The 15,587-nt window shown below is 31.6% G+C and overlaps 1 protein-coding gene across 1 annotated transcript in view; it reads left to right on the top strand.

The window, feature by feature from the left end:
- Nucleotides 1–15,587, top strand: part of LOC140437865 (calcium/calmodulin-dependent protein kinase kinase 1) — a 189,363-nt gene that overhangs the window by 37,090 nt on the left and 136,686 nt on the right. The window contains exon 2 of the mRNA XM_072527653.1: nucleotides 3,113–3,273. Within this exon, the coding sequence (XP_072383754.1) occupies nucleotides 3,255–3,273 (19 nt within the window). The 5' untranslated portion in view covers nucleotides 3,113–3,254. The remainder of the gene's footprint in view (nucleotides 1–3,112; nucleotides 3,274–15,587) is intronic.

Here is a 15,587-nt window from a genome sequence, read left to right as displayed (position 1 = left end):
AATTTTTAATATCCTATTTTACTTTATTTAATGTTTTTCCTGTGTTGACATCTTTTGCACATTTTCCCGAATTTGTTACCATTTTTTCTTTCGGTAAGTCATTATTTATATATATATATATATATATATATATATATATATATATATATATATATATATGCGTATATATTTATATATATATATATATATATATATATATATATATATATATATATATATATATATATATATATATATATATATATGCGTTTCATCTTTTTAAACTTATTTTTATTTTGCGTTATTTTTAATTAGTTATCGCAGCTATTTTTTAGTTCTCGGATTATTCTATTTTTTGCATTATGTTCTTTTTTTAAAATGCTGTATTTTGAGTTTCGCAATATTATGTTCTTTTACTTTTGTTTTCTGCTAATATTTTTTAACGTTAAGAATATAAAATATCTTTATTTTATAAGAATGAGGACTTTTAACTATTACCGAATCAAATAAGCTTTTAACAAAGCTCAAAGCTTACAATGTCGTCTAAATTTTCTACAATGGAAATGGAATTCAAACGCAACACTTAACACGTGGCGAATTACCCTACGTAGTAACGATTTAAGATGGGAGAATTGTTCTCGCTCTCCTCTTTGGTAATACAATAATATCAACAGTGCGACCGTATTTAGTAATAACTCTAGTGCCTAATCAGTTTTGTATAACATCTATGCATACCCAATTAAACCGTTTATCGTGTAGAACTTTGTAGACTGATACCAGAAATAATTATTGTTCTATCTATGTATAAGAGAACTGTTCGACAACTACCTGATCTAACATAGAATTGGCGTGAACTAGGAATACAATTACCATTTTATACACAGGTCCGGAAAAAATTTATGGTTAATATTAAAAAATTAACGAGACAACTAGCAGAGATACTAACATTATGTTTCCATTTAATAGACACAGATCAAAATCATATCTGTCTTCCATTTTGTGCATCAACGCCACAATGAAGCGTTATACCGAGCGATCAACACGATTGTTTGCGATTTTGACGAATTTATGACCGTTTAAAATAAGTTCTCTCATTTATCGGAGAAGGAGCTACTATGTGTGACAATAAAAATTCAAAATGCCGACTGTTTACGCTGCTGCAAAAAGAGTACAAATAATAAAATGTTACTTTGGGGGCCATTCTGTACAAGAAACTATTAATTTATTTATTACAGCTTTTTAAAATAGGCCAATACCCGTAGAAAAAACTGTAGGTATTGGCCAATTATCATCAATTTGAAAAGTTTGGCTGTACTAATGACATATGTAGAAATTGCTACCTATTAGATCAATGAAACGCTACCATTTAATATTGTTCTGAAGTTATTTTCTTATGGCATCTTAATAAAATTTACTATTTTTTTGTGAAAATGTCACGACATAATAATTTTTCAAATACGGAAATGCGGGATATGGTTTGGTTTTATGCACAAGCAAATTATACAGGGCGTGTTGCTGCTCAAAAATATCTACAATTATATCCTAAAAGACGACAACCCCATTACAGGATTTTGAAAAATATTTACGACCGGTTATCAGAAACTGGTCAATTCCACCTAAAGCGATAGCTAGGACGTCCATAGGTCTCTTTGAATTACTTGCAAATTTCAACAGCAATTCGTATTTGAAATTTTTTCAAAATACCCTTTTAATGAACTAAAAGAGTTACCATTAAACCAAAGAAGATTTGCGGTTTACGAAAGATGACGTCCCCCCTCCACATTTTCCCTTGGTGGTGCGAAATTATTTGGACAATCCTCATAGATGGATAGGGCGAGGAAATGAGTTTCCATGGCCTGCTCGGAGTCCTGATTTTAATCCCTTAGATTTTTATTTTTGGCAACATATGGAAATACTTGTGTATGCTCAAGAAATTAATACTTGATAAGAATTATGACAACAAGTAAAGAATGCCGCGAATTTTATTAGAAATCAACCGAACATATTTTTGAAGGTTAGGAGAAATTTTTCTAAAAGAATTCAACAATGTATTGATGTGAATGCTGGGCACTTCGAAAATTTAATTAATTGACTTATTCTTACAGCAGTGTAAATAAATATATTTTTTAATAGTTTTGTCTTATGTAGCCATAATTTTATTTACAAGTTCGATCCAAGAACTGTTTTATTAGAAATTTTATCAATAAGAAAAATTGTTTTATTATAATAAACATCATAGTTCTGATTTTTTATGAACTAAAACAAATCAAACATTTACTAAATCTACTAAATTGTATAACTTTATTAGAAAAATAGTTATGTATGACTCATGTGAAATGGATGTTAGCGGTAAAATAAGATTATGTATTTTAAACATTACCTTTACACACAAATAATTTGTAAACTAGTTACTCTATTGCATTGATACAAAAGGTTAATATTTACGTAAAAATTAACGAAGCATAAAAAAAAAATGCTAAAATATTTATTACGACAGTGGCGTAGATTGTGAAGGGGAAAAAGAAAATATATATACCAACAGCGCGCTCTGGTAACAGCGAAAAACCATCTTTTAACACTAGTTAAAGTGTCCTAACATGTGTAAACTGTTCATCAAGTTTGAAGAAAAAATAGTGGAAGGTGTTAAAACAATGCTAAAATAATTTTAGAATATTTTATTTAAGTGTTTTAGGTTCAATCTTCGTATTTTGTGCTAAGATTTCTTCAGTTGCTATATGGACAATTCTTAATGAAACACCCTGTATAGATATCACAGAAGGACAACGTTAATACACAAGTGCTTTTTGATGAGGATATTGAGCCTCCCTGCTATGCTGCGAATGCACTGGTCATAATTCATGAATTGCATTTTTAGGTGCCTTATTCTTATGCTCTTTCTCATATTTCGCTCCAAGCGATCATTGTATATTTCTATATTTTAAAAATGGCTTGGCGGTAACATTTTTTATAATTTTTTGGTCAGGCGGCGTAAGGATCGCTGTACTTTAAATTATTTTTTAAAAATAAATGACTTCTGTTGCGAATTCAGAGAAATTTTCAACTACTATTGTTTCAAAACCACGATCGACCTAGAAATCCATCCAACAAGAACTAATAACCATTTTATTTCCAGGCAAATTGTTCCAGTCAACTTCGCTAGAATATTCTAACAACATAGCTCAACAAACATTCTTAGAAAATCTCCAATCCGCAAACAGACGTCTTATCAATTCTGCGGGACAATCGATAAATGACAAACGAGTGTAATCAATCCGATGGCCGCCCTTCAGCATGGTATGTAACTCAATTTTACTTTATTCTCTGTTTTGTTTTGTTTCGAACTAGGACAAAAAAGTTAATTGAAATAAAGCGCGAGCAATCAGTGTAGGAAGTTGGTGCGCGATGTGGAAGGTATTTGATGTAACTTAACAAAAAACTTATTTTAACTTATGAAGATAAAAATTAGGTTTTCTTATCAAGGTGTTGATACTTTTATTAAACCTTTCACTATTACACTTATCTCGATTAAATAAAAAATCTAATATTTAACATATAAAGTTTATATATCATCGGGATAACTATTCTTTTCTTAAAAAAATTACCTACCTCTACTCCTCCGCTATACGATGACCATCAGGATAAACAAAGTTCATTAAAAAAATAAACACACATAATTAGAGTTTTGATTAAGTTCCTTTTAAACATCAGAAAGTTTACACACAATGACACATTTTCGACATTTAGCCGATGAAATTAAAATGTGCGTCCTACCCTCATTATTTGAACCTATATATTATCACTCTATATGTTTCATCTAACTCATCATTATCTGATGTAAAGTATTATCGTTTTTAAGTTAAAAAAGTAGGTAGCTTCTCTTCTGTTAGCTTTTTTTTCTGCCATGACATTATCTGAAAAAATAGCAAAGGGCCCGTTATAAATGTATTCTAGGCCTAGTATAAACGATATCATTTTCTAGGGTTAAGAAAACTTTTACAGGTCCATTACACTCTTGGTCATAACTGACCAATGAGCAATTTTAATATAAATGAAAAGACTGATATGTTTTTAAACACACTTACGACAAATCAACGAAAAGAGAAGACTAAGAAAACAGTGGCATATCTTCCAGATCTCCTGAGAACAAAGTTGAACTGAATAGGGCGACTACTACACAAATACAAAGATCAAGGCATAAATGAATTTTTTGAAAGTCTCACTGCGACAGATTACACAAATTAAGTACTCTATTTGGAAACCCTATAAGAAACTTAAACATCAGATTAAGCATGTAGGTCCCATTAGAAATACAGATGGTGATTGGGCCAAGGCCGATCAAGATAAAGCACAAACATTCGCTAATCATCTCAGCCAAGTTTTTCAACCTTACTCCATAACTATCTCAATGGAAGAAGAATAATTCATTTGCAAGAATTTAATGCACCCTACCAGATGTCGCCTCCTATATAGAAAATATCATAATGAATGAAATTAAAAATTTAGTTAAATATCTCAATATTAAAAAAGCTCCAGGGTATGATTTAATATCGGGAAAAATCTGCAAAAATTTACCTAAAGAAGGATTTCGGTTGGTTATGTACGTATTTAACGCTGTACTAACGTTAGGCTATTTTCTAATTAAATGGAAAATGGCAGAAATTCTAATAGCGAAACCAAATAAAGATCCATACGAACTATCATCCTATCATCCAATCAGTTTGCTTCCCATTATCTCTAAGATATTTGAAAGGATACTCATTTAAATAATGAATTCTCTAATCGACAGACAAAAGTTAGTACCGGATTATCAGTTTGGATTTAATCAACAATATGAAACAATTCAATAGGTACACAGGAGATAATTCTTAAAATTTCCCTGCTGCTCTCATATGAGATATAACACTACTTTTTCTACATAAGTCCTGGCATTAGCTGCTATTCCATCGATTCTATGCCTTCTTCTATATCTTTAATAGAAAATTTTACTGTGACGTTATCTGGCATAGATCGCCACTACACTAGCTGAACTGCAAGTTAGGTTGATATTTTCCCCAAAAGAACTTTTGGGAGAACTACTTCATAACTTCAAAATGTTGACAATTGACATAGGTCAGGATTACGACTTAGATTACGACAGTCAGCAATAGTATGCACTGCGTTAAAATATTTGCGCTTCTAACAATACACTCTTTTTAGTTGTTATCGTTCTCTCCAATGTATTTACTAGTACTTGAGAAGATTAATTAGATATAGTGCCTTTTATTGTGTCATCTCTAATATAATCTAACATTACTTCCTTTTAACCAATGTATGTTTTCACTGCAAATAATAGTACATTTGCTTTCGGGCATCCGGACCGTTATCTGGAATTAGTTCTTCGTGCTGTTGCGCCTGCCATTGATTAGTATTTACTGTAGGTAGATAAATTGCATACTTCTGTTGGTCATGACCTTGAATTTGACTAATTTATGAAATATTTTATGGAAAACACTCTTTCAAAAAGTAGTTGTTACATCAAACGTAAAAAATCCATATCTACACACATAGATAAACTTTTATAAACCGCAAAATAAAAAAGAAGTTTTGTAATAAAAAAGTATTTGTGTGAAAAGTTTTCAAGTGTTACGGAAATGTTTCCTTTGAGATTTGTTTTTTGGCTGGCAAACAAAGAGGCGACTATCCTTTAAGGTTCAGAATATTTAGGTCAAGGAGACTGTTTACCATGACAGAACCTAAATAGGTTTATAGGGAAGTAAACATTTTATAGAGTTCGGTAATGTTCGCATAAAATATACAATGTTATGGATTCAATATTTTACTATGCTTAATTGTTTACTTTTTCTACCAAGTACACTACTTGAATATTTTTACTGTTATTAAAAAATAATAATATAGTAAAATAATAAATATAAAAATTCTTTCAAAAGTGATGTTGGTAAAAAGTTACCTGCAAATTTTGTATGATTAACAATATACTGAGCTTGTTAGATCTTTGTTTACAGTTGCCAATGTTCAATTGTTTCTACAATTTTGCTCGTATTAGACTAATTTTATTTGGTTTTGTTTTCTTCTATTTTGGTATTGATTTAGTTCATTTTTATTGGTGATAAGTTAACTACCTCTCTTTTGCAAGAGTAAGTCAACAAAATAATACCTATTACTGGATGTAAATTTCTAGATGACGATAATGTCTCAGAACTAACAAGCATTTATAACTACATATACCAAACCTGAATAATGCCACAAATATTGTTGGATTGTTCCACTCCAAAAAAAAACCTAATAAGTAAATATTTTAGACTAATTAGTCTTATGAGTCACTCTCTCAAGATAATTCTTGATAGAATTCAGCAGAAATGCGAAGAAACAATGGGAAACAAACAATTCGGTTTCAGAGAAGGATTGGAAACAAGGTACACTATGTCTTCAACGCTAACATTACTTCAAAGTTTATTTGAAGTTTGCTTTATAGATTTTGAAAAGGCGTTTGATAGGGTCCAACATGATAGGCTGTTTGAGTATCTAGAAATTATTGGAATAGATGATACATATATGAGACTTTTACAACATCTATATTGGAATCAAGAAGTTTCTATTCTGGTAGACAGCAAAGAAACAGACAAAATTTCCATTCAAAGAGGTGATAGACAAGGTTGTGTATTATGCCCAACTCTGTTTAACGTGTATAACGTGTTAGTGAAGCCTTGGAAGGGCAACAACATTAATTAATAAAATTATACCACACAATAAAATACCAGAAGAATGGAGAACCAGCGAACCAATTTTACTATTCAAAAAAGGAGATAAAAACAGCCAGAAAACTAAAGAGGTATAACGTTGTTAAATACTATGCTAAAACTTACAACTAAAATTTTACAAGTGCTAATAAATCAGAGGATAAGTTTAGCAGATGAACAACAGGGTTTTCGTAGTGGAAGATCGTATACATATGCAATGTTTCGATGTTTCTTTCTTCGCTATTACTGTCCCCAGGTATTTAGATTCTTCGCATTTTTTTATATCTCTAATCGAGAGTTGTGGATCTTTTTCTTTGTCCTTTATTCTAAGATATACCGTTTTGTTAATGTTAAAGGTGAATCTCCAATTTTCGTATTCTTCGGTTAACTTTAGTTCTATGTCTTTCTCACCATTTGCTTTAATCACTTGATTGTCTGCGAAGAAAAGATTTGTTCTTTAAAAATAGAAAAACTTCTATTTTGAATAGAGTTGGAGATAAAAAACATCCTTGCCTCAATTCTTTTATGAATGCGTCTGTATTCTCCAATGTAGCGGCACTTTTTGCATTTATCTGCGTGTTCGCTATAGCGTTGATTTATACATTATCTACTTAGGCGTACCTTTGCCAATATTTCAAACAATCTTTTTAAGGGTACTGCATCATAGAAACACTTAATGTTCTTTTCTCTATAATTTGTTGAAGTACAAATATATTATCAACACAAGAAGGAATCCACTCTGATTTTCTATTTCATCACATCGGTTTTAGATTCCTTCTTTTATCGATCGTTCATAAATTCTCTCAATTAACTAATATCTCTTATACCTCTGTAATTTTTGCATTTCTTTTTTGTGGATAGAGCTTCAAGCTTCAATGTTCTGAAATATTTTCTTGTTTTTTAGACATTTATTAAAGATTCCCGCCAATAATTTCATTAGTATTGATTTTCTGAGTTTTATTAATTCAATGTTTCCAGGGCATGTGGCTTTCGAGTTTTTTATTTCTTTTAAGATTCGTCTTATATCGTCCACACTAATTGGTTGTACTTCGTCTTCGTCTATTGGATCTATTCTGAAGTCCCAGATTGGATCTGATCTGAAGATAAATTCTAAAGAATTTATTTCGCAATGTGGTCTTGCTTCCGTCAATAGGGAGCTACCTCCATGTTTCTTTGTGTTTTTTTCGAGGTTTCACTATAAACTTCCATGCTTCAGATACTCGAGTTCCACCCATATATCTGTTTATTTCTTTACATTTTTGTTCCCCACGGTTAATTTTTTCTTTTGTTCAGAGTTTTATTATCTTTCCTATTCAATTCTCCAGTCTTCTGGGTTTTGTGTTTGTATTCAGATTCGAGTGACTTTCTTTTTATTATCTATCATCTCTTATTTCTTGGACAACCACTCCGTATCTTCGTTTCGCACATTTTACTTAAACGCTATGGCCTGAATAAAAATTCTAAATTAAAATATCATAATATAGAAGTTTTATTCAGCAGCAAAAAATTCAGTAAGGACAGATATAGACATATAAATAAACAATAATTACATATCTTAATCAAACTGAGCTATCTTTTGAATTTGTTAAATAAAAAATAGTTTCTAAGCGTGTTTTTATCGTACAACCGCAGTACACAAATTCCTTCACCTTCCAAAATATAAACTCGCTTGAGCCCATTTCCAAACACGCTCCAGGCCAGTCTCCTTCATATCGAGGTTAAACGTAAACACAGGTATCGTTTCATTTGTATTTCACATAGAGCTTAAAGTAGGCCTTAATACGGTTGATGAGCAACGACACGTTTTCAACCTCAAAGCCACAGTTTAATTTGCAAACTTGCTGCTTTGAGGGCCTAACTCATGCACCTCGAGCATATTAATTTTCTAGTAATTTCCACTGTTATAATTAAGGCAAACTGTGCAACTACGGATGACTCTCGTCAGAATGAAGTTTGCACAGGATGACAGTAAAATTAACTGAACTCTAGAAAACAAGTTAAATGAATTCTATCAAATTAGATGACATTTTAAGTAGGTTTAGCTAAAAGATGTATGTGCCAAGTATAAATAACTGATCTATTATTTCTCTTAAAATAGTAAACCATTTTAAAAACAACAATGAAATATTTACATTACTGAAATCTGCATATCTGTTTTTCGCATTATTTTCCATATTATTTTCTCATCTAGTTTCATATCTTCATTTTTTCTGTGTAACTTTCTGTATACCCAAATGTTTGTTGTCTTCCTACTTCTATAATATTGGCGAATACTTATGTTTCTTACGGAACCTTCAAATTCTTTATAAATATTTGAAAAATACCGGAATATGTATTTGTATCTTATTGATTACTTTTCTGGTAAGGGTTAAGGTTTCTGCTTCATACATTAGAACTGGAAGTACACATTGATCAAAGACCTTTCTTTTCCAGAGAAGACTTCCTCAGTTTTCCGTAAGTTACCCATGTTATTTATATTTTCCTGTTTAACCTTGTTGTTTGCTTGTCTCGTCCTAATTTAATCTTGTGGCTTAAATACTCATAGGTATAAACTTGTTCAATTTGCGTGCCATTAGTTAAAATGTTTTTGCCAGTACAAGGTTGGTCATGTATTATGTTTTGGAAAAGTTAATTTTAACGCCAACTGTCAAAGTGTACAAGAGCCCTGAAGGTCTTGAAGAAGTTAACAGACATGATCTACCAGGTCTGCAATAAGGACTATGTCGTCTGAAAACTCCATTTCTGTTGACTCCAATATTTTGTCAATTATTGTTTCTCATGGTACTCTGTAATAAAGCGGTGAATAGTTTAAAGAGATGTTGTCTCCTTGAGTTGTGTTCCTATGATCAAATACTGCAATCTATAAGAGCCCCCAACATGAAAATCTACTTTAAATCCCAGTCTGTTAGTAATTATTTTAGTTGATAATAGTATTTTGGAAGATACTTTCATAGTAATTTTCTTAAGGCAAAATTACTTGGATTATAGGTTGTGTTGAAATTTTAAATAAATTGAATGGATCTAAGCCGTTGAATTTGAATTCTGGTTAATAACTGAACGATATTATTCCCTCTTCTAGTTTGCCTGGTTCCTAAAATTCAAGCCTTTCAGACAGTCTCCAAATAGTGTCGACGAAAGATGTGTTTTTCTGAACTCATTACTTTATAGCCCCTCATAAAATTATTAGTCCCTTCGAAATATAGCAAATTGGTCATGGGCATCCTTTGAAGACATGTAAACTGATCACCTCAGATAGGTTAATTTATCACCAGAATTTAGCCCCAAGACGTTGCAGTGGATAAAATCATTATCGCTGGTGTTGCAGAGAATGGGAAGAGACAGAGAACTTTTGACCACCATTAAAAGGAGACAGACAGCATATTTGGGGCACATAATTAGAAATGATAAGTTCGAATTGTTGCAGCTGATAATGAAGGATAAAATCATAGGAAAAAGGGGTCCTGATAGACGACAAATTTCCTGGCTGAAAAACGTTCGCAACTGGACCAGGTTAAACACAGAGACCTTAGACAAGGAACGAGAGAGGACAGGTAACGCTCATTTAACTTTCAAAAAGTGAAGCCAGTTTAGATGTGATCGACATGTTTTGCAGCCTGTACGTTGCCAATTACTACCTCTCGCAGGGTTACCAGGTCTACTGATTTTTCAGTATATCTACTGATTTCAACTTCAATTTCCAGTAACATTATTTCGATTTACTAAAAAATATGTAATGATAAAATCATGTTCAAACAATGATCATTATATCAGTGTTCAATTATAAATTTTGAAAAAAAAAAACTTATGTATTGATATATATCCAATACATATTCGCAATCTTCTGAAGAAATAAAATATGGCCTGACAACCTTTCTGGGGCCGGTTTCAGTCAATTCCATACGATTACGCGTCCCGTCTTTCCTCGTCTAAGACTAGCTACAACGTCCGGAGTAAATTTGACAGTTGATTAAATATTTTATGATATTTTCATGTTAAACAGAATTTTTACCCAAAAATAAAAACACAATAACTTGTCGAAGAAAATAACAAACACGTTTTCCACTTTACATGAATTTTATTGTGAACCAACTCGTTTTATATTCACCGATAACTATAAACAGTTCTGAATTCCTAGATCAACATTATGTGCAACAGGTGCCTAGACAGAAACAAGAAAATCGGTTTTAATGCAATAAAAACAAGAACTTTTATTTATTTAAAAAGAATATTTTTAGGCCTCAAAGATGTAAATACACTCATCGTTTATGCGAAAAAACTAGATTCCAAGGGTTACTTGGGGGTTTTTACTGGATGTTCGCAACTTTTTTAAAACTTTTTACATCATTTAACAGGATGTTTTAAAAAAAAAGTTTTATAAAATATCATGAGACGATGTATTTCCCACATTCAGAGAAGTTAGAGATTTCTTGACACTTGCGAAAAACCCATTCTGAAATGTTTTTGGGGATTTTACTAGATTTTTTTGACGTTCTGCGTCATTTAATGGCTCGTTTCAAAGTATATTCTAGACAACCACGAGATGAAGTATTTTTCAGCTGTAGAGAAATATATGCAACTCAAAACGTAAAACAATGAATAATCGACACTATCTGTTTTTGATTTTCTACTAAATGTTCTTCTCGGGTATTCAAATTTATAATTTCGTCGTTACTGCTTAGAATTGTATCATAGTAGAAGACCAATAGAAAAATACTCTATGAAATTGATTTAAATAATGTTTATTTATATCTCCATTTTAACATAATCGTCTGTGCAGCTCATTGAACTGATAAAGTGTTGAACGAACTGGAGCAGTAATTTTAAAACATGTTTGAATGTAAAATACACCTACAATTCACACTAAATCGTTTTAATTAGAATTAGTGATATATGCCTGATGAAAATTACCTCCGAATCATTTATATATGTAATCATTTAGAGTAATAAATTCTAATTACAAAGATATTCACCTTCCTTCTACACCGTATAAAAGTTTTCGTAGTTTTGGAAAATGTTCAGATTGTAGCTGTTTTCCACTTCGATATTGAACTCTACTTCGTGCCCAACGCGATTATTAATTTTAATGATCTATCGCGAAAAAAGTGGTCGCTTATCACGACACATCTCCTGAAAATCGAGCGGGTTATAGATTTTTTGCGTTATCAAAAATTAAAACCAGTCGTACTAATACATATCCGTCATGCGATCAGTTTCCTTGAAACCTACACGAAATGCAAGGACTATTTTGTAATTCTTGATAAAAACTAAATATAAAAGAAAACGATTCTCTGAACAAAATTAGTGATACATAACAAAATCTGTTTTGCACAGTTTCAAACACGCAAAACAAGGATTCAATGAAAATATAAATTGACCTACTGGCCTACTGACCATTGACTTAACACTAAGAAAGTATCCCAAATCAAATACAAACTTCTCGATAATTAAATATCTTTTTACAGAAATCATATCATATTACCCCAACTACTTACAAATCTTTACCGACGCCTCTAAAATCTCAGATAGACATGCTGCTGCTTACTATTCTGATGAAAGAAACTCATACAGAATATATTTACCTACAAATTGTAATATACTCACAGGTGAGACGACAGCTATTTTAAAAGCCTTAACTTTTTCAAAACGAGTAACACAATGCTTTATTAAAATTAAAGCAAATTTATACAACAAATTCCATTATACAAGCAACAAAAATGAATTAGAAATAATTCATTCATGAGAAAGGATACAGCTTTCATTCGGGTACCATCGCACAGTGAAATCTGGGAAAATGAAAAAGCAGATCAACTACCAACTACAAGTCGTATCAACTTAAAAGATACTACAAAAATTACAAAATATTCTTGTAGTGAGATGAAACATCTGATTAAAGTTCATTGCAATAACATTTGGCAAAATTACTGGGTAAATTCAGCAACCAAATTAAACCCAATATGTCCCAAGGTATACAGCACTTTGAATAACCCCACAAGTAGACCAGATCAAGTAATTATAAACCGTTTAATAATTGGTCATACTGCTGTCACACACACATTTTTAATCAGTAAAGATCCACCACCAATTTTTAACAACTGCTTCACTTCATTGACAGTGAAACACTGCCTGCTTGACTGCCCATGTTTCCAAAATCAAAGAAGAATGCATGGAATTTCAGACAACCTCAAATCCATCCTGTCAGATAAAAATTTAGATGTATTAAATTATTTAAGGGATATAAAACTGTATTATACTATTTAATGTACATAATCATATTAAAACTATTGTGTTTGTCATCCCACTAACAACCCTACGTAGGTGATGGGGAGTAAGTGTTTTAAATAATAAAAAAAAAGAAAATATAAATATTAGACAAAGTCTAGGAAGCCATTATTGCTTAAAAATTTCCTGCGTCTCTACATGTCTACTGTTGGCACCCGTTCTTTTTCGATTATGTAACAACTTGCTCACCCTGATTTAAGCTACACATCCTGCTCAAGCTCTAGTGAGTGATGATACCAACAAAATTGATGGTTCAAACTTCCCTACTATTTGTTTTAGCAACCCATTCGCGATAGGAGTATATAAATAATCCATTATTTATAAATACGCCAGTTTATTAAGCTAATAATAAAACATGCAAACCATTATTTAATATATATGTATGTTATATTTATATTATGAAAATTTGTGCATGTTTTGAATAGGTTTGCGTTAGTTATTGTGCACGAAAAAGGCTCGCAGCACCTCACTAAAATATATCTTTGACATCAACCTTCGTGCGTAACCTCGGTCGAGTTATTTTCATTGTCATTGGCACTATATACCAACGAAGAAAGCAGAGGCGTACCAAACCTTTTGTTTTGTCTAAGTAGCCTTTTTCAGATTTCCTCACTTTTTACATTTTATTATCCTAGTTAGATACATTTTTAAATTACATCAAAATTAGTTCTTCTTAGTCGGTAACCTGATGCAGGTATCGTGATATCAATGTTACTAAATTCTTTATATTGTTGGTGACAGCTTTTGCAGTTTTACACTGTTTCAAAAAAAGTCTTCTAAAATCTAAAATCTTCTATTTTACGTTTTAAACAGTGTTATCGAAGACATTTTACTCTTCGCTTCAATATATATTTGTGTGTACTTTAAATTGATTTATTAGATACTGTTTTGAAGCTACTTTTGTGTCGCATCTTAATGCAGTTACATTTTTTTTTTTGAGAATAAGCCACAATTTTATTTTCACTTTTGAAATCGTTCTCAAAATACAAACATTAATAAATTAAACAAATTTTGTTTCTTGTTACTTGGTGAAAAATCCTTCTAATAATTTAATTTTATCTGCCTCATTCACAACTCAGACATATATTATATATTTTAAAGTAGACGACTTTAAAATGATATTGCCAATAGTGTTGAGTTGAGTAAATATACCTCTGAAAGAATAGTAAGTGTAAAAATTAATCTGGATGTCAAACCTCTGAATGTGATAGCAATCTTTGCACCAGAGAACAACAGAGATACCTTCAGATTGTAATAAACGAGACCCCAAATGATGAATATGTAATCAGTATGGGTGATTTTAACGCCCATGTCGGCAATGATATAGTTCCAGGAATAAAACAGCGATATAACGAAAATATCAGAAATGAAAATACAAAGAACAATACAAATACACTTTTCAAAACAGTAGAGGACAAAGATCTATGATAGACTATATTCTGTCGAATAGAGAATTACAGCCCTCTCAAATCTTGGATTTAAGAGCACTAACATCAGTAGAAATAGCAAGCGATCGTAAATTGTGCAAATTCCGAATGAAAACACATATATGTGATAACAAAATACCAGAATACATCACAAAGATAAAAGTCCAAAGCTTACAGGATAACTCCAAAAAAGAATAACCGAAAAAAAGCAGAAATACATGTATCACAGAAAGTGATCGAGTCGAAGAAAGCTGGGCAAGGTAAAGGAACTAATAGAACCAAAACACATAGAAAAGGATACGTGGATTGACTAGCTATAAAAGCCATATGCAGAGGAAGAACAAACGACGTTAGAAGCGGAAACACCAGAAATGACCGCAAATGAAGAACTTGATATAAATGTACAGGAAGTTCGGAAAATACTGAAGAACAGAAAAGCATCAGGTAAAGACGGGATACCAAACGAGTTACTGAAATATTGTGGAACAGCAATGTCAGAACAATGAACAGCATTAATTAATAAACTTATAAAACACAATAAAATACCCGAAGAATGGATAACGAGCGAACTAATTCTATTATTCAAAAAAAGGAGATAAAAACAGCCAGAAAACTACAGGGATAAAAACTTGTTAAATACTACGCTAAAACTTACAACCAAAATTTTACAAGTGCTAGTAAATCAGAGAATAAGTTTAGCAGATGAACAATAGGGTTTTTGTAGTGGAAGATCGTGTACAGATGCAATATTCGTTATAAAGCAAATTACTGAGAAATCACTAGAGTATAATAGACCAGCATTTCGGTGTCTGATTGACCTACAGAAAGCGTTTGACAGAGTAAGACCGAAAGATATAATCCATATTCTGTATAATAGAGAAGTTCCCCTAAATATTATAAAAACTATCAAAAACATCTATCAAAACAACAAAATGGAAGTCAGAATAGATGGACAACTTACAGAACCTATAGAAATAGGCAGCGGAATAAGACAGGGGGATTCATTGAGCACCATGCTCTTCAATTTGATCATGGATGAAAACCGTTAACCGGATTAAAACCGTTAACAAATGAAGAGGATACAGAACTGGAAACAAAGATATCAAAATAAGTCAGTTATGCAGACGACGCAATATTGATAGCCCAAGATGTAGATAGTCTGTAA

Source organism: Diabrotica undecimpunctata, chromosome 3 (genome assembly GCF_040954645.1).
Source record: "Diabrotica undecimpunctata isolate CICGRU chromosome 3, icDiaUnde3, whole genome shotgun sequence".
NCBI classification, from domain to species: Eukaryota; Metazoa; Arthropoda; class Insecta; order Coleoptera; family Chrysomelidae; genus Diabrotica; species Diabrotica undecimpunctata.
Note: the sequence above shows the minus strand (reverse complement) of the source record. Positions and strands in the feature narration are given on the sequence as shown.